The following is a 20,314-nucleotide window of genomic DNA, read 5'->3' as shown; positions in this document are numbered from 1 at the left end:
TACATATCATAGTCTGTGGTTAATTCAAAAACGTAAAACAAAACAGCTGGCTGATATGATAATCACAGAACCACTGAGAGCTGACTGGTGCGTTCCAGTCAATACCCATACTACCATACTATTTAGTGCGCCAGAAAAAGATTTAGTATGTACCAACATTTTATCGCGTTTAATTGCATGATTTTCCATAGCACATGCGTTCAAAATGTACCTTAAAGGGAGATTTGTCAAGTATTTAATACTCTTATCAACATGGGAGTGGACAAATATGCTGCTTTATGCAAATGTATGTATATATTTATTATTGGAAATCAACAAAACACTCACAAATATTATCCAGAAACCCTCACAGGTACTGCATTTAGCATAAAAACATATGCTCAAATCATAACATGCAAACTGCAGCCCAACAGGCAACAACAGCTGTCAGTGTGTCAGTGTGCTGACTTGACTATGACTTGCCCCAAACTGCATGTGATTATCATAAAGTGGGCATGTCTGTAAAGGGGAGACTCGTGGGTACCCATAGAACCCATTTACATTCACATATCTGGAGGTCAGAGGTCAAGGGACCCCTTTGAAAACGGCCATGCCAGTTTTTCTTCGCCAAAAACAAATTTGCGTTAACGCGTTATTATCGCGTTACCTTTGACCGCTCTAGTACCAATACATAGTCCTATAGATAATAGATGTCCTACTGCATCCAGTCATATTTTGCAGTATGCAAGCCAGCATTCTTTTCTAGCTAGTCTGACCCACATCCTCTCTGCGCAGGGTATACATGAGCAAGAGGGTTAAAGTTCAAGGCACAATGTTATGATGAAGTAGTATGTCCCAGTTGGATGCAAACTGCATGCAACAGTACATACTTTGTAAAGGCAGCTGCAGCATGTACTAAAAGTAAAAAGTATGCAATTTGGAACGTTCCAGCCGTTTGTACACTGGTTGGCCAACAGAAAATGAGTCACTACATTGCAGTGAGTTTCAGTGTGGACTGTTAATGTTGGATACTGTTGCTGGAACCTGTGCAGACATAGTGGCGGTCGAAGTATCTGACAATGTGAGTGCCTCTTACATCAGCAGCAAAATGTAACAAGAGTGTACTGCAGCGACTACACATTCATTCATTCAGTTTCTTATGCAAAAGCCCACATTTGAAATGATCCTCAAAAACTGGACAAAAGGATGACTTGCCTGCAGCCACTGCTTACATCACATTTAATAAAATGTAATACATCATTTTTCAGAGAACACACTGGTTTTCACTCAGCTCCTTTTAAACAGATATCTCGGTATTTGATATCAGTCTCATTTTTAAAGTAGCCCTCTGGGATCATGATAATATTAATTAGTTTATTTCTTAAGATCTGCTCAATTAGAAGTAACTAAAATGAACTCACCTTATATATCCATAGTCTACCTTTGCCTTGTCTACCATAATAACTAACTAAATAGCCTAATTAAAAGTGCTACATCATACAATAGTAGGAAATAGGGATCATTTATTTTTCCAGCAATTTAAGCTTGTGAAGTCTGTTTTCACACACATCTATAGTAACAGAGGAACCTTTATCTCTGCAGTGTCTAGTAAGAGATGAGGTGGACACCTCCTAACCCATAAGGCCTGTATGAAAATCACTGTTTGCCAAAAAAGAAAACATACATTTCTGATGTCTAGTGCAGAAACACAGGATTGCATGTCATATATAGACAAAGCTTCCCTCATAAGCACCTGTTTGCATCAATACAGCATTTAATCAGTGAGATTCAATCAGCTGCAGGAGGCTCTGCATGCACCTGTGGATCATTAACCATACACCTGTTGGTGATAAATCAGAAGACAATGCTGTAATCTCCATCTAAATTCATCTTCAGATCTCTAACTGGCACTCTTACCAATTAGCCAAACTTTAATCATTGAGCTCCACAAACTGCTGCTCTACAGCAACATTTTTTTTTTTTCATGAATTGTGACATAACGTGTGGAGATACTATCTACTGTAATGTCCTTGAGGTGCCCACACGCTCTGCAGTACCACATATTTACAGTATCAAACATCTTTTTATGGGTTTTATTGCAACTGTAGATAAAATCAGTACGCCGAGGAGGTTTTTTTATTACCCAACTTTCTGGTCCTATATCTCCTGTAAATTGCTCCAGAGGAGACAATCTGTATTCAGAATAACCCCCTCGGTGTGACAGGATGTGCTAACACACAAAGTTTACACTAGGAAGGTGGTTCAGTGGAGGATAGAGAGGAGAGGACGAGTGAGGCCGGCTGACCCTCACTCGGTTTTCAATTAGGCTCCTCTGGCAGCGGCAGCGCTCGTTCATCGGAAGGTTAATGGAAGTAGGAGAAGCCCAATTCCAGGCACAGCAACGGGTAGGAATGGAGTGCATTGTAAATTTTTCAGAGAGTGCCAGGTGTCCCATGGTCTGTCGCTTAAACTCAAACGACGTGCCTTGACAGCAGTTTTCCTCTGTGAGGAGTTTTTGAATAATAAACGTGGAAGGTGTCGGCTATACTCCCAGAGCAACTTGACACAAAGTGTTTTGCTGCCACCGAGGAAACATTTGAGGAGTTTCATCATCTACATGCATTTCCCCCCCAAAAATAATTTGCATAGTTTATATAGTCCTGGCTGGGTGGACAGAAGCTCGATATTTCACATGTGATTCTGGTGTGATTTAACTTCACAGATGGTTTGTAACTCATGTGAGGAAGAGTAGGTCCACTGGTGCAGATGAATGACCAGCATGCATCTGTGATTGACCGGTCAATAACAGGTCTAGACATAAAGTGCACCGGGGCATGTTACATAATTATAATCTCCTTCTTTTCCTCTGGTTTTGTTGAGTTATGTTTGGGGTCATACTGTTAATCAAAGACCATTGAGGTGATTCTAGACAAACTGAAGCTATAGTCACACAATAATATAATCTGAGTTATGCTGCAATAAGCCATAACACTGCAGCGAAGCCAATGTGAAAACACCATATCCTTACTGTACTAACTGGCTGTATGTTTGTGAGCATGAGGCACAACATTATTCATGCTCTTTGTAGACGGTGCACATGGTTTGATGTTAACACAGTTTTAATAGTGGTTAAATATTAACGAAGATACATAATACTGAATATAATATAGAAATTTGTGAGCATGAAATATTCCTCCGGCAGGGCTGGCTTAAGGCATAGACCATTTAGGTGGTCGCCTAGGCTGCCACTTTCTGGTTTCTTAAAAGCAACACGTTCTAACAAGTTATAAAACTGCATACAACTTTACGTTTTGAACACAAACAAAAAGGCTTCCTTAGGTTTAGGCAACAAAACTACAACTTCTAAGTTCAGGCAATAAAACTTGTTGCCTAAACCTAGAAGTTGCAGTTTTGTTGCCTAAACCTAAAGAAGTTGTAAACTACAACTTCTTTAAGTTTAGGCAATAAAACTATAACTTCTTTAGGTTTAGGCAACAAAATACAACTTCTTTAGGTTTAGGCAACAAAACTACAACTTCTTTAGGTTTAGGCAACACAACTACAACTTCTTTAGGTTTAGGCAATAAAACGACTTTGTTAAGTTTAGGGGAAAACAGCGTGTTTTGGATTAAAATAACTATGTTTCAAAAGTGAAAGCTAACCATGATCTACCATGTGAATAAATGATAACACCTACTAGTGGGTGTAGTAGGCCCCTATTGACCCACATCTATGGTGCTTATAGTTACCGATAACGCATATTTAGTAGCCTGACAACAGTCTAATCGACAGGCACAACAATCCTTCCCATAGAAGTAAAAACACATTTTACCTCAACATACCAAAACCTACCAGTAAAGTGTGGTAACCCTGAAAGTATGCAGTAATGGGGATACACATTACTGCACACATTAAAGTACTGCACAGCAGGTTTTTGACATGAATAAATGAGTCGTGATTGTGGTCTCTGTCAGTGCCTTAATTATTTTCTAGTGTGGTGAAACATTTTCCTCCTCACTGACTGAGATTGTGGGAGATCATTTTAAATCTGGCTGAGTGATAATGTATCTCCTGTGGCTTCATTTCTTGAATTAAGTAACATTAATTTATCTTTATGCACATCCAAAATGACAACAGATGGAGTGAACAATCAACGCACAGGAGACACAGAATGGCAGAATGGTTTCCCTGAAGCGCCAACTAAATAAATAAATAAACGAGGATCTCGAAAACAGCCCAAATCCGTTACTCACCACGTGAGAAAGAAAAAAAAAAAAAAGAAAAGTGATAGTTCTGCTGCTGAGTGCACACACTTACTGTACCGGCAACGTGACTCCTTCTACATGATTAGCAACACCAGGAGCATGAAGCTAATCTCTTACTGCAGGAAACCCCACCGGGTGAGGAGGTGTGAGTGTGCTGCTGGAACCAGAGAGCACAAGTGGAAGCAGGAGAGGAATTAATCACTTCAAAGAAGACCAAAATATGTTCTACACCTGCAGTGGTCACATATTAACACTTCGAATCACGTTCACTTCTCCTGGGCTGGGACTTACCGACGGTTTATTGAGGTATTAAGGGGATATTCAAGGGTAAAGTGATAGGTATAAGAAAGGAAAGCGTCTCCAACTTTGACTGCTAAACTGAAAATATATATATTCTCCTCTTCATCAACCATCATCAAGTAATCATCAACCTCCATCAGTGGCAGCCAATTCATCACAGTTTCCAGCCCGTTCTCATTCCCAGGGTATCAACGCTTTGTCACGGCTGTCGGCGTGTGATAGCGACGCACAAGGCACCCTTGAGCGCCGGTATAACACCTCTTCCTAACTAACATGCTCCGTGCGTCATCGAACAGGCTGAGTGACATGTCGCTTGTTTGAAAAGACATTTGCCCTGGCTCTATTTATGCAAAGTTTCACGCACCTCCGACCTATTTCATTGGTCAAAAAGCGATGCTGACAGTAACTGACGGTTAATCACTCTCTCTACGCAACAGAGAGTGACATCACCCGTAGTATATCTGGACAATGTTTGACGCTCCATTTGTTTGTTTGTTTGAGGTGTAAGACGCACCGGGCTTTCAATTAACTTCAATGTAAACCCATCTATCATCATTGGGTCGTCCTCAGACGGGCTTTCCAGCGGAGCTTCCAGTTATCTCGGTCCTCCATTCATCTGGCTAGCTCGCCAGCACTCTCCACTCCTGCATCTCTCCTCAGTACGTCCATGAATGTTGGCGTGGGACGTCCCCGTGATCGATGCCCGTGCATTGGCTCCCACAACACCAGCATGCTTACTGGGAGTTCTTGATGTCTTTGGCAGTGACCGGCAAGTCTTATTCTCCTGGCTGCCACTTTCTCACTTAGCCTTGGTAGTCCCTCGTACAGATGTTTGTTGGTAACATGCTCGTTCTGGTTGATATTTAGTACCTCACGCAGCATTCTGGTGTAGCACCTATCCAGAGACTTCTGTAGGGTGGGCTTCAGGGTCCAACAGACTCCACGGTCGCGTAGAAGAAGCTTAGCTTGATGTGTCGGGGGAGGTTGTGGCAACAGTAAACACTCAGAGAATGTGTGCTGGGAGTGTGGTGACGTAGTTTAAACGAGAAACGCTCTTCTCATTTTGCATCTTCATCTCATCGTGTCATTTCCAAACACAGATATTTTCACAGCGACACGGTCATCTGGAATGAAGCTAAGTGATGAGTGAGAGTGGCAGATGCCGCTTTGTTTCATGTACGTATCGTAACAACGTATTGTATATCCGCCCTCCTCGGTTTTCCGCTTTCCCTTTTTGAACGATGAATACAGACTATCGTCACCTCCTGGTGTGGAGAGTTATTTCATCTCACGCAGGCGCAGAACGTACGTGGTAGTTGACCGTCGGCTGCAGTCTTTGCGGTGAGATCGAGTGCAACTTTTTGGCCAAGACAAAGGCGACGTGAGGCAACTCAACGGTTGGCCTTCGTCACCGCTAGTTCTTTGATTGTCTGGGCCTTAAACCTAACAAAAGTGTTTTTGTTGAATTCACAACATTAAGCGTTTACTGCGACCAAAAAGTGATGCCGAGGGGTCTGACAAAGCGTCAGTATGTGACGATTTGGGATGAGAATGTGTTGCATATTCAGTGGAAATCTAGGAAGTGTAATTGCAGCTTTAAACACAACAAATTGCACAACAGAGGAAAGCAAAAAATAGTAAAAATTAGTGTTGGACATTAATCCTTTTACATGCCGCATCATTTTCAGGGGTTGATATTTGGAATTTGGGCCAAGAGACAATAGCAGACATGAGAAAACAGGAAGCTTATGATCAACTTGAGTTACAGCCAGGAGGTGAGTTTTGAGCACCAGAAATCTCAGGTTCTGGTGAAGTGATATTATTGATCCACAATCCTATCAACAGCCTACAGATGCTGCTATTGAATGGTATGTTTTCAGTTACAGGAACAGCGTATCGCACACAATTTTTGTAGAAACGATGCTCTACCTAGAATGGACTAACCTTGAAAACTCATAAGAAATTAACTTTCCCAGAATACTTAAACTATTCCAAAGATGGGGAACAAAGTTGTCACGCTCCCCCAACAAACGGGAGCATCGGCTGCCGAGGGATTTTTGACAACACATCACAACACTGAACACAGAAGCAATCACACCACCAGTGGGGAGGAAGAGAATCGTAGCAGGATTATGCACCTGGCACTGCCACGTGAATGTGATTCATGAGAAAGGAAAAAAAAAATCTGTCAAGTGTTTATTCTGCCAGGGTACCACCAGAAGGTTGTTAATATTCAAGTCTTCGGGCATGTGCAACACTCATGTAATGGGCTTTTTTTTTCTCTGCAATTCAGGAAGGCCTTTGCGTATAGCTGAGGGACTTGTGATCCAACGATGGGTGACAGCCAAAGATAACAAAAAAATCCTCCTATAATTACTGCTCAGATATTGCGAGCCAGCGCTACTGTGGATTAGTCTTCCAGCAGCTGTGTAACAGTATGTAAGGTTGCTGCTAAAAATAGAAAAAAAAACACCCATGTCTTATTCACACAATTTGCAGCTTGCTCTCTTTCTTGCCCCCATCCCCTCTCTCCGTTCCTCTCCTTCCATCTCCCCCCATCCCTTCCCCTCTCTCGCACATCCGACATCGCCGACATGCAGCACGAGCTTCAAAGAGCATAGATAACTTGGGGTAGCGCAAGACTGACTGTAATTCATCACAACACATGCAATGAAAATGTCACTTTCACAAGCAGAGAGAGAGAGTGACATTTAGGGTTTAGCTTTCACCTATGCTGTGACTGATCAGCATTGGAGGGGAGTCGCTGTGAACGAGCACCACACTTCAAGTTGTCTTTAAGTTTTGAATGGGAAGCAACAGAGAGGGAGCACAATGATCCCCTTTGGGCATATGTAAAGCAAATGTGCAACAAAAGACTGAATATTCAGAGTATTTTCAGGATGTGATAGCCCCGAAAAACAAAATTGCACAAAGAAAGCTTGACGTGCCTGCAAACATTTAAACAGAGGTGTCTTTCCCGTTGATTTTCCACGGTGCTACACCGCCTGCTGCGTTCTCCACTCTGTCTGGATGTGAAGTGAGTAATTATTTAAAATCATTCAAAATCAGGAAACCTATCCATTCTGATTACAACTAAAGACTCCCATCTTCAAACAACCGTTAACCTGCGAGCAGAACACCTCACAGAAGAGCAGAAAGAAGCCATACTGTTGTACAATATGTCATTGAAATTACTTTTCCAGTGCCGAGGACGGCTTTCCTTTTGCAAATCTGCAGCTGAAAAACCATTTGTTATTGATGGATAAGAAACAACAGCTCAACTCAATGCAAAAGAAAAATACTCAAGGTCTTATCTCGAAGAAATAAAAGATGCATTCCCTGAACCACAGTGGATGAACATGCCCAGACAATCACCTAAATCTGCAGCAGAACCTGTGAAAAATCACAACTCACTCTGCTTGGCATCGGGTCAGCCGTGGCCCAAAGGGTGCAATTTTCTGTTTTGGGGAATTATGTGACAACCTGTAACTGAACACCCGAGGCAGATCGTGTCACGCTGTGAGGTTTGATCCCGAAAAGAAAAAAAGCCACTGGGCCTCAAAAAAAGGCTCCGGCATTCAATTCACGCTGACACAAGTCACATATACAAATAATGCATATATATATATATGCACCCACGTAAACAGAGTGTGAATGGGGGCTGTGGGCGTCTATACTGCAAACAAAAAAATCCCATTAAAAGTACATAATTACTGCATGAGCAAATTATTTTTCATTGCTGATTCACTCTCAGACATAAAGAGATGAAGATGAATGCATTGAATGCAGAAGCATTTGTTTAACTTAATGTGAGAAGTAGTGAATAAAATATGCAAATGTTCAGCTTACTGGGAATCAACACTGCATTCTGATATTTTGACCAGGCGGACAAACAATATGCACACGACTATTGTATTATATTTTACAGTTGTTCCTGCAGTTGTGTAAAATGATTTGAATGATAACTGTAATTTTAGTATGCTGATGGATTCTTGCTTTAAACCTGTGGCATGTTGGGTCAGACACAGATCAAAAGATTATACCTGCACATGAAAGGTAAAATCTGCTCCTGCAAAAACCCACCTGCACACACACACACACACACACACACACAGAGCGCACACATTTTCACATCTCTCTTGTGCACGAAAAAGGATCATCACAGTGTATCGACGTTAACACGTCGCTGGTGTCAAACTGCATCACACTAGAAATGAGTCAATATTGATGTCAACATCACATTGTGTTCTGTATTTGTTTCCTAGTAAAAATGGAATTACAAATTGTCTCTTTTTTCCAAAGTGATTTCACAACAGGGAAGACATACTAAATATATTAACACCTCTCATAAAATTGAAATATTGAGTGAACTGAATGATACATTTGCACCAGAAGCTGCTTTAAAAAAGGAAAGAGACGTACAGTATATCTTTGGTGAAAACTGGGACACACATCTTCAACTGTTGCCTCCTCAAACATCTTTGCATACAAATATTGCTGGATTTAAGCTACTTTAAACACTCTGTATTTAGCATTAAATACATGCAATCAAGTTAAACTTAATCAGGATCAAGCAAGGTAAATAAAACTTTGATATGTTGCAGACTTTGTGTGGCTGTTAACACTCACTGGCTTGCATGAGCTGACCCTGACGCCCAAACACCTGGGAGAAAGGGCTGCGGCTGCAGGTGAGCATCTCCTCCATGGCTGAGCTCCTCCTTGAAGGGATGGGGGTCTTCAGGAAGAGGAAAGTCTGAGGGTCAGCCTCCGAGTGTGGGGAAAGGTCGGCTGTTGCACTGGAGCGATCCTCTCCTCTCACACTCTCTCTTTCTCAGCTGCTAATTTGCCTTTTGAAGCCACCTCACGACCTCTCCTACGCCTTTCCCCCGCTGGCTGCAGATCAGTCCTGCGTCTCGGTGCCTCAGATGCCGTCAAGAGTTGCTGCTGCTCCTGAGCTGATGGGAGATCTGTGTTCGGGCTGCTCTCAGTCTGCTCATTAGTGCTCCAGTGTGGTGCTGCTTCAGACAGAGAGCACAGCAAACACAGTGTGAACAAAGCAAGAGAGAGAGAGGGAGGGAGAGAGGGAGGGAGGGATGGAGAGAAGAGGAGAGGGATGAGAAGGAGAAGCCTGCTGCAGAGAGAAGACAGACTCTCTCCCCTGACAAAAGTGAGAATGGAGATGACGGTGTGTGTAAGAAGTGTGTGTATAGCCAGTTCTAACATTATTCTGTAGCTGCTGCTGCTGCTGCTTGTAGTTTCCTCTCTCTGTTATCTCCCCTTCTTTTTAATCCAATCTGACTCCTCTACGGTGAGTTGACAGGCATATATATGGACAAGATGCACAGCAGATAAGCACGACAACATCTAACTTTAGGCAGAAAACACATTCGGTAAGTTAACATCAGCATACTCTGAATGTTGCCTGAGGTCTGTTCATTCAGGAGCATCCATATTAGATGGGAGATACAGAGAGGGAAGACGGGACCTGCAACTCATCAGAAGGAAAAGCTGAACACAGGCGGAAACTGAAAATTAACTGACACAACCAATCAGGACTGTGGTTCAGCTTGCCAGCATGTACACGCTGTTGTAGATTAGACTGTTGTCAGGCTATTAAATAGGTGTTATCAGTCGCTATAAGCCCCATAGATGTGGGTCAATAGGAGCTTACTACACCCATTAGTAGGTTTTATCATCTATTCACATGGTAGTACACCGAAAGAAGGTATAAGATAACAAGACAGCGACCTCTAGCGACCGTATAATTATGACATTTTTTTTGCCCAAACCTAAAGAAGTTGTAGTTTCGCTGCATAAACCTAAAGAAGTTGTAGTTCTTTCGCCTAAACCTAAAGAAGTTGTAGTTTCGTTGCCTAAACCTGAAGAAGGTGTAGTTTTGTTGTGTAAACCTAAAGAAGTTATAGTTTTGTTGCCTAAACCTAAAGAAGTTGTAGTTCTTTTGCCTAAACCTAAAGAAGGTGTAGGTTTGTTGTGTAAACCTAAAGAAGTTGTAGTTTTGTTGCCTAAACCTAAAGAAGTTGTAGTTCTTTTGCCTAAACCTAAAGAAGGTGTAGTTTTGTTGTATAAACCTAAAGAAGTTGTAGTTTCGCTGCATAAACCTAAAGAAGTTGTAGTTCTTTTGCCTAAACCTAAAGAAGTTGTAGTTTCGTTGCCTAAACCTAAAGAAGTTGTAGTTTTGATGCCTAAAGAAGTTGTAGTTCTTTTGCCTAAACCTAAAGAAGTTGTAGTTTTGTTGTGTAAACCAAAAGAAGTTGTAGTTTTGTTGTCTAAACCTAAAGAAATTATAGTTTTATTGCCTAAACCTTAAAGTTGTAGTTTTATTGCCTAAACATAAAAAAGTCATAGTTTTGTTGCCTAAACCTAAAAAAGTCATACTTTTATTGTCTAAACCTAAAGAAGTTGTAGTTTTAGTGTCTAAACCTAAGAAGCCTTTAGGTTTAGACAATAAATAAATAAAAAAGAAGCCTTTAGGTTTAGATGTGTTGGAAAGCGTTACTTTTAATTTTCACTTTTACAACATAGTAGGTGTAGTAGGCCCCTAATGACCCACATCTATGGTGCTTTAGTTATGGCCTGAAATGGCCTGATAACAGTCACTATCGAAGCCAATTGCAGGTCTCATACCCGTTACTGGATTGTGATTTGGTGTACACCTCTACCCTTACTTCTCTTCTCTGTGTGACTCCAAACCAAATTTCCTTCAGGATAATTCCCCCTTTACTTCCCTACTTCAGGTATTATCTTCCAAATATAGACAACAGAAGACTGATCCTGTATCTCTATCTCTCACTCACACACACCAACAGTCAAGTGTATGCAGGTCTTATGCAGCACTTTGCTTGGGCAGGCAAAAAATAGCACATTCGCGAGATCCCGTTCAAAGCAAAACACGGATTCTGAGCAGAAAACTCAACCATGGACACGAAAATCAGTTTCAAACTAAAGGGGCCAGTGGATCATTAAAAATGGATCGGCATCCTTTATTTATGTCCTCATTAGCATGTCTGTTGCGCTCCTGAACAGCATGCAGAGAGGGAAGAAGAGACTTGTACAAAAGTACTTTATATCCCAGTATCCTGTTTGCATTGCTGCTCCGGTGCTGCTTTGAGGGGGTTGTTACCTTTATAACGCCAGAGACGGGTTCGTCTTTTCTCTGAACTCAAGTCTTACGTAAGTTGTCGCAGGCAGCTGTATAAGGAGATCTGCGAGCCTACATATGTTTAAATATATGAATTTTAATTAACTAGATAACTTTTAACTTCTAACTTTTCCAAAGGAGATCTGGCCAAAACTGTTCTGACTGTACAAACAAACAACATGAGAAGAAGAAACATGCAAGAAGAAGATTCAGTTAATGGGGACATGTGCTCATTTCCAGGTTCATACTTGTATTTGGGGTTTCTACTAGAACACCCTCTGTCTGAAACGCTCTGATTTAGCGCATGCCTCTTTGGCCCTGTTCAGAACTGGCATTAAGACACGTCTTGGGTGATCTGATCACAAGTGGACAGTTTTAAGTACGTCTGTTAACACCAGGTATTAGAATGCGTCTCCAGATGCGTCCCGAGTGACCTCGGATCTCACTTCCCCGCTCTATATGCAAATAAACACGTAGTAAACACACGACTAATACAGCAGACGTTGTGACGTAATATTACAGGGATGTCAGTAGTAATATCCTACATATTCAATTTATTAACATAAAAATATAAGGTTATCGTTCGGACTTCCGTGTCGCAGACACCGCTGCCTTTACGAGGCAACAGAGCTTCAGAGAGCCGGGGATGAGAGCGAGCAGGCGGGGGTCAGATCTGCGCAGAGCACCGGAATAAAAACACCGACACATCTCCGACAGTATGATAATAATGCACTTCTCGTGCCTCGTCTGATAGTCTGTAGAGATGTAGCCTGTAGATAAGATATATTTTAATAAAACACAGTTGTACCGACAGGATACTGTAGAGCACAGAGGCCGTTACCATGCCACGAGGCTCACGTCTGCCTGTCTATTAACATGAGGAACGCAGAGACCCCGCGGATCCAAGTGGGACGTCAGTTGAGTAAACACATTTGCATGCACACAAAGCCCCCAGGAAGACCGCCGGGCGTTGAAGCAAATTAAGTAGCTGTAGTGGCCAAACGGCGGTACTAAATGATGGCCAAAATGCCGAACACAAGGCTTCAAAACGGCAGTCTAGAAACCAACTGGTGACGTCACGGTGACTACGTCTACTTCTTATATACAGTCTATAGTTGGTAGATACTCCAGATACCCAAATGCATGTGCACAAGCACTGCAAAAGTGAGTTTTTCACGACACGTCCCCTTTAAGTGTAATTAAACACAGTGACATCCTGACGATTGAGCCTCATCGCTGTCAGCGCCAGAGGTGGTGTGACTCGGCTCTCTCATCCGTCTTCACCTGAAACACTGTGATCCTGACAGGCCTCTGTCATCATTACACGCACTGCTCACCTACAGTATAAACTCAATCATCACCTTCATTCAAACTCAACTCATAAACCAGGTACAGCACAGACCTCCAACCCACCTACCGCTGGATGGACAAAAAAAAAAAATACACCATATTACAGGTTTCAGCTCCGTATTAATACTGTCTAACTTTCAAAAAAGGCTGATGAAATTAACGCTAAGTAGATCAAAAGGTTTCTCCTCAGACTTCTGGGACGGATGTGTTTGTTTTCGATCATCTCTGATCATGCGTCCTCTCTCCTCATCATAACTTCCTGTGAGGATTTCAGCATGGCCTCGGGCTAAGAGCCGAAGCCGTGTTGAGCATACAAATGCAGCCGCGCAGTTTGAAGTTATTGCTGAGCTTGTGAGCTCTGGGAGATCCTGTACCTCGGGGCTGTGGTTTTTTGTCGCTATAGGTGCACCGGCACAGCTCCTAACTAAAAATCATCTGCCAGGCTTCTGCTGCTTTAAAGCACCTGAAGGCTGGTCCCTTATTCCCACAGACTGTAATTAGACTTTTTTTGAATTTGCAATCACTAAAAAAAGGACATGAGGTGTATTAAATGCCCTTATTTACACATCTGGAATGAATCCTACGGGTAAATGACAGCTTCTGGTTTTCCGTTACATGTGCCCACGACCTTATGTGTTCAATTTCATTTCATTTCATTTGCCGGAGCTTTGAACTTGTCTGAAAGAGAGAAAAAAAACATCCAAAGAATCCAAAACCACTTGAGTTGATTTGTGACAAAAAGCACTAAAAGCTTCTGAAGAGTGAAAATATAAGCTTCACCGGGGGGAGAACAAACCCACAAGCCTTTACAGAAGAACACACGGCCGACTGAAGCAGCTCGCTTCACCTGCTGCTGCTGAGTCGTGTGCATCTGTGTTTTATTACAGCGTTGGCTATAACCATGACACAAGGGGCTGGGGGGGAATTACAGCGATACGTCAATGTCACAGACTGAAGTACGCAGCACAGCTACTGTTTCCAATGCATTCTCATAAAACTGAAGAATCATAATAATCATCTTTCCCCTGGACCCTTATATATTATTTGCCTGTAGCAAATAAAAGATTCTGCATAACTGCCAAAATTACAATTAAATTCACGCCCACTGCGCCGCATGTTGATGAACAATTAAATTTAGGCAACAGATTACTTTTCGTCTGTTGAATGTTTGATTGAGAGAGCGTGCCGGCACAAGGCAGCACTTGGTCCTGGTCTCTACAGACAGTTTTAGTCGTTAAATTAGTTTAAAATTAAAAAAACTAAATTAAAATCAACCTCCATGTTAAATTTAAAAAGGGGTGAAGTGATCCGTCGGGGCTTCTGCTAATTCCAAGATGTATTGTCTTTGTAATAGGGCTGTCAAAGTTAACACCGTAATAACGTGTTTACGCAAATTCATTTTAACGCCACTAATTTCTTTAACGCATTAATGCAAGATGGAACTAGAAAACCTAAAGAATCCATCGGGACCAACCACGTCATACTAGCTTGTTTTGGCGAGGAAAACCTGTCATGTTCATCTCCAAAGGGGTACCTTGACCTTTGACCTCCAGATATGTGAATGAAAATGGGTTCTATGGGTACCCACGAGTCTCCCCTTTACAGACATGCCCACTTTATGATAATCACATGCAGTTTGGGGCAAGTCATAGTCAAGTCAGCACACTGACACACTGACAGCTGTTGTTGCCTGTTGGGCTGCAGTTTGCCATGTTATGATTTGAGCATATTGTTTTATGTTAAATGCAGTACCTGTGAGGGTTTCTGGACAATATCTGTCATTATTTTGTGTTGTTAATTGATTTCTAATAATAAATATATACATACATTTGCATAAAACAAGCATATTTGCCCACTCCCATGTTGATAAGAGGATTAAATACTTGACAAATCTCCTTTTAAGGTGCATTTTGAACAGATAAAAAAACCTGCGATTAACCGTGATTAACTATGGACAATCATGTGATTAAACGTTTTAATCGATTGACAGCCCCAGTAAATAAATCAGCTTTAAGCATATTTTCCAAGATATTAGACTATTCATTTAATAATAAGAGAAACACCCTACATATATGGAGTTACAGAGTGATAGAGTGAGCCAACGTCTTCACAAAATATGATATCTTGTAAAGATATAAGCTAACCATTTTAATATTTGGTTGCAGACGTGTCACTCTACTGTAACATTGAGTATTTATTATCATTATTATATCTTCATTTTATCATTATTATTCAGAAACAACTGCACAGCCTACTAAAAAAGGAAGTGTTGGTTGTTTTTTTAAATGGTAGAAATGGGAATTCTCCAGCAGCCAAACTGGATATCACATTACAATCACTGATCATCTGTTTTTCTTAAAGGTCCCATATTGTAAAAAGTTAGATTTTCATGTCTTTTATGTTATAAAGCAGGTTTAAGTGATATATAAATAGTGTGAAAGTATCAAAACACTCAATCCATGGAGAAATACACACAGCCCGTATTCAGAAACTGTGCGTTTGAAACAAGCCATTAGGATTTCTGTCCATTTGTGATGTCACGAATATACAATATTTAGACCATTTCATGGTTTTAAATGTAAACATTCTAAATGTGTCCCAGTTTATTCCCTGTTGCAGTGTATGTGAATGACATCAGCTGACAGGATGCAAACATGGACCCAAGCTGTTTCCTAGCAACACAGTTCCGTTGAAATGCACTAAAACGGGGGTTCAGACAGAGCGTGAATACAGGTAAATTCAGACAGACAGAAAAATAATGTGTTTTTTGAACATTAAAGCATGTAAACATGTTTTAGCAGAAACCCAAAATACAAACATGAAGCTGAAAATGAGCACGATATGGGACCTTTAAAGATGCATTAATAAAACCCAGAAGGTCATGTAACACTTACCTCTGATTGGAAAGCATTTGCAGGATCATTGAAGGATCTTCTGCACATTCCTTCCAATATCAAACTGCCAGCTAGAAGCTAGCAGAGTTACAGCTGCAGCTCTGACTCTTTACTAATAGAACTAATAGAACTTATATTGTGGTATATCAACTTGTTCAGCCACTCACTGCTGAGACCAACTAAACAAAGAGATAAAGTGTTGTACTTGTTGAATGAGGATTGGTTGAATGAGGGGTGTGATTACAGCTAGTGGAAACAGGTGTTCTGCGTTTAGCTGATTGGACCTTTTCCTCACACGTTTCTCACATCACAGCAGCTTTCACACAGCAGCTATACTTCTTGCCACGTTTTAATTTACAGCTTCTCAAGCAAACTTAGCGCCTCTTTATTTTTACCAACAAACTCTGCTCTCCTGCGTTCACTCATGTTATTTGCTGCCCTTTTCCACCAGTTCTCCACCCACAGCTAACTTCACTAATTAGACTTTTTCCCACAAAATTGTTGCCTGAGCAGATTAGATTTCTTGGTGCGTCACTGTTATTGACTCACAGGGATGAAGGTTCTTTGTGTGATCTCCAGCTAAAGCAAGTGCACATACGTTTTATTGCATATAAACTGGGAAAAAAAGTTTGGAAACTTGTGATTGGTGGATTATTTCTCTGTTGTTACAATGCTAATGATCATTGTATTTTGTATTACATGGTTAGAAAGCCTGTTTATTTACCTTCACAATGATGTCCAACTTGTAAGGATCATGCATTTGTGGGATGAGCAGCACAGCTGATTATGTGGGTAGCGCCCAAGAAATATTTGCCAAAATGCTCCGTCAATGGTAAACAGTGTATTCTCCTGTTGGTACTGACTCTTGTTTTGAGTTGTTTGATGGATTGGATGATTGAACTCTCTATCAGTAACAAGGAACAAACAAGACATATTGGCTATTTTACACTTTATTCATTTAATACACCGTCAGGAGCCTCAGTAGCGGTGGAAGATCCATAAACAAAATTGATAAAAATGGAGGTGATGAAAATGGATGTGAATTGAAAACTGGAGCACCTAATGACATTGATGCTATAGATGATATTGATGATGCTATTGATGATATTGATGATGATATTGATGATATTGATGATGCTATTGATGATACTATTGATATTGATGATGCTATAAATGCTGTTGATGATGCTATTGATGATATTGAGGAAGTTGCTGATGATGAGGATATTCATGATGATGACATTGATGGCGTTGTTGATAATGTTAGTGATGTTGATGACAAATAAATAAATAAATAAAACTGCTTCTATCCACCCTGTGCGCTGCCTCCGTGCACTGGCTGTCGGCACCTACATCTGATCAGACTTGAAGCTGTTGTTGGCACTTAACTCATGCTTGTTCCCTCCTATCTAGATCCTTGCTTGTGTCAGATATATGACGCTTCAGACGAAAGCGTCTGCTAAATGAAAATGTAGAATTGTAGAGCCGGAAAAATGGATGTGAGATGAAAAATGGAGAGATAAATAATCAAGTGATTTGATTCATTTAAAAGCTGATTTGACTAAAACAGTTGTGATATAAGGGAAAACAGATTCATTGCACATCAAGCGTTTTCATCCCTTTTCTTCAATTAGTTTTTGTGACTTCCATCCTCGAGGCCACTTTCCTTAATAAATGGCAATTTTGTGTTGAGAATGATGAATGTAAGACGGGGAAATAAATGATGAAACGACCTCGGTTTTCATCATATCACGACAGTTTTTTGTCAAATCAGCTTTTAAATGAATCAAATCACTTGATGAATTATGACTCCATTTTTCATTTCACATGCATCTTCATCACCTCCATGTTTATCAGTTAATTTTTGTTGCTTCCACCCCTTATAAAGTACATCAGTAAGTATTAATCCCACTCGTGAATTTTGCGTGTCTCCTGCTGTTCCGTTTTTTCCAAACTAACTGGCAACTTGATCGCTGATGTCCCAGAGATACAATACCACGCGATACCAACGTTGTTGTACTGTTGGCTCACAAGCCTTGTTAGAAGTGGAAAACGACTGTCAGATATTTTTAACAGAGATAAACAAAACATTCCTTTTGGACCCGTCGAAAATTTAAAAATGATCAATTCATAATCACAATATTTTTTTTTATTTTTAGAAAAAGCCATACTTATATTTGACACCTTTTTTAATTATTCATCTACATAAAAATGTCATCAATATGACCTTTAATATTACATTTGAACACAATTAAACTTCCATCTGTGTTTCCATTTAAGCTGCTGTTAATTAGGAAAAAGGAAAGTTCAAGTATTCTGATGCTGCAGTTATGGTATTTTGGATTAAACTGCTCAACCAACCTGCTAGTCTCTAGTAAAGCTGAGTAATCTTATTCATCCCTTATACTGGAGTAGAAAATGAAAAAAGTGTCACACATAATCGTTGCATCTTCTGATGTTTGGTTCGTCTCTTTGTTCCTCAGTCATGTGCGATCTTCGTTGTACCTTTAAATGTAGATATTAAATATGAAGGATAAAAACGGGATAAACAAATGTTAACAGTTAATAGTTTCTCTGCAAAATTATTCACTGCTTTCCCAGAAAACAGGTCACAGGCCGGATATCTTTGCATCCAAATTCCAAATGTTAATATACTGATGGTGGAGAGCATGTTTTAAAAATAGGATGAAAAACATGTGTCACTGTGAATGGATTCTCTGCAGAAGAGATGCAGTGGTATTACAAAATCCCCTCTTTATTGAATCCAGTGGTTAAAGTGAGGAAAGTGTGCCGCCTCCTGGACATTTTATTACTTTCTAGTGAGGCACATAATGCAGAAGGATACGTTCAACTAAAGAAAGTTTCACACACATAATTTCCACATTCTCCATTTATTTTGAACACTCGCTTGAAAAAACTTTAGTGCAAATCATACAGAGGAACTGTTCTGATATTTCGATTACATGATTTTTAAATTATTAATAAATATACATGACTCAATTTACACTTGGAAATGCTACAAGCACTTTTCACAGTTAAATAACAGTCTCCCAAACCGCCCTGTACATTCAACACGTTGCAGTCTGTCTGTCTGAATGAAGGAGATATTATTATTACCAGCCAGGGTTGGAAAGGCAAAAATGTAAAATAAGAGGTGCCATTATACTCTTATACTATATATAAGTTTTAGTTTTCCCAAATTAATATAACTCAATTCAATCATAATGATAATAACTACCCTGTATAGAACTGGATCTTAAATTAAACAGATAAAATTCATTACACTCTTTGAGATTAGTGACAACTTGCCACAAACATTTCCATACGTCTCTACAGGGTTCCAGCAGAAATGACCCCATAACTGATCTTACATTTACATTTTGTGATTTATACATGTTGGAGTTCATTATACACACTTCACACAATAAACTGTTGACAACAGATTATAAGCAAATGCCTGTACGCTACGGATGACAAAGACCTAAACAGACTGTATTTCTAATATGAAAGATTTATAGTCAAAATCATATTTCTGACAAGCATTTTGTGAAACAGGTGCAAAATAAAGCCTACGAGCCTAAACCGGACTACCATAAATATTTCAGGATTTCAGGAAGAAATGCAGCGAGGCCAAGCGCCGGAGTGGCTCTGTCAATTTAGAATTGAACTCTTATTATTGTAAAAGTGGCAACGATGCATCCAAGCTGTGCAGATTATATAGTACTTCTGTTTGGAATTGCAGTGCCAATACTTCAAACTGTTTCCCAGAAGTTGAGAATTTATTTGTGGTGGCCTTAGGGCTGTCAAAAAGATTTAATCACATGATTGTCCATAATTAATCGCGATTAATCACACATTTTTTATCTGTTCAAAATGTACCTTAAAGGGAGATTTGTCAAGTATTTAATACTCTTATCAACATGGGAGTGGACTAATATGCTGTTTTATGCAAAAGCATGTATATATTAATTATTGGAAATCAATCAACAACACAAAACAATGACAGATATTGTCCAGAAACCCTCACAGGTACTGCATTTAACATAAAACAATATGCTCAAATCATAACATGGCACACTGCAGCCCTACAGGCAACAACCGCTGTCAGTGTGGTGACTTGACTATGACTTGACCCCAAACTGCATGTGATTATCATAAAGTGGGCATGTCTGTAAAGGGGAGACTCGTGGGTACCCATAGAACCCATTTACATTCACATATCTGGAAGTCAGAGGTCAAAGGACCCCTTTGGAAATGGCCATGACAGTTTTTCCTCAACAAAATGTAGCCCAACTTTGGAGCGTTATTTAGCCTCCTTCGCGACAAGCTAGTATGACATGGTTGGTACTAATTGATTCATTAGGTTT

The 20,314-nt window shown here is 40.3% G+C and overlaps 1 protein-coding gene across 4 annotated transcripts in view; it reads right to left on the bottom strand.

Annotated features, from left to right (window-relative positions):
* Positions 1-16,403, bottom strand: part of kazna (kazrin, periplakin interacting protein a) — a 237,370-nt gene extending 220,967 nt beyond the window's left edge. The window contains exons 1-2 of one of the 4 annotated variants that reach the window (XM_037772428.1): positions 15,948-16,403; positions 9,174-9,559 (exon numbers count right to left, since the gene is read on the bottom strand). In XM_037772428.1, coding sequence (XP_037628356.1) covers positions 9,174-9,249 — 76 coding nt within the window. In that variant the 5' untranslated portion in view covers positions 9,250-9,559; positions 15,948-16,403. Of the gene's footprint in view, positions 1-9,173; positions 9,563-15,947 lie in introns of all 4 variants that reach the window. The other 3 variants (XM_037772425.1, XM_037772427.1, XM_037772429.1) reach the window with 3 other exon arrangements.
* Positions 16,404-20,314: the final 3,911 nt, after the last annotated feature.

This window comes from Sebastes umbrosus, chromosome 6 (assembly GCF_015220745.1).
Source record: "Sebastes umbrosus isolate fSebUmb1 chromosome 6, fSebUmb1.pri, whole genome shotgun sequence".
Taxonomy (NCBI): Eukaryota; Metazoa; Chordata; class Actinopteri; order Perciformes; family Sebastidae; genus Sebastes; species Sebastes umbrosus.
Note: the sequence above shows the minus strand (reverse complement) of the source record. Positions and strands in the feature narration are given on the sequence as shown.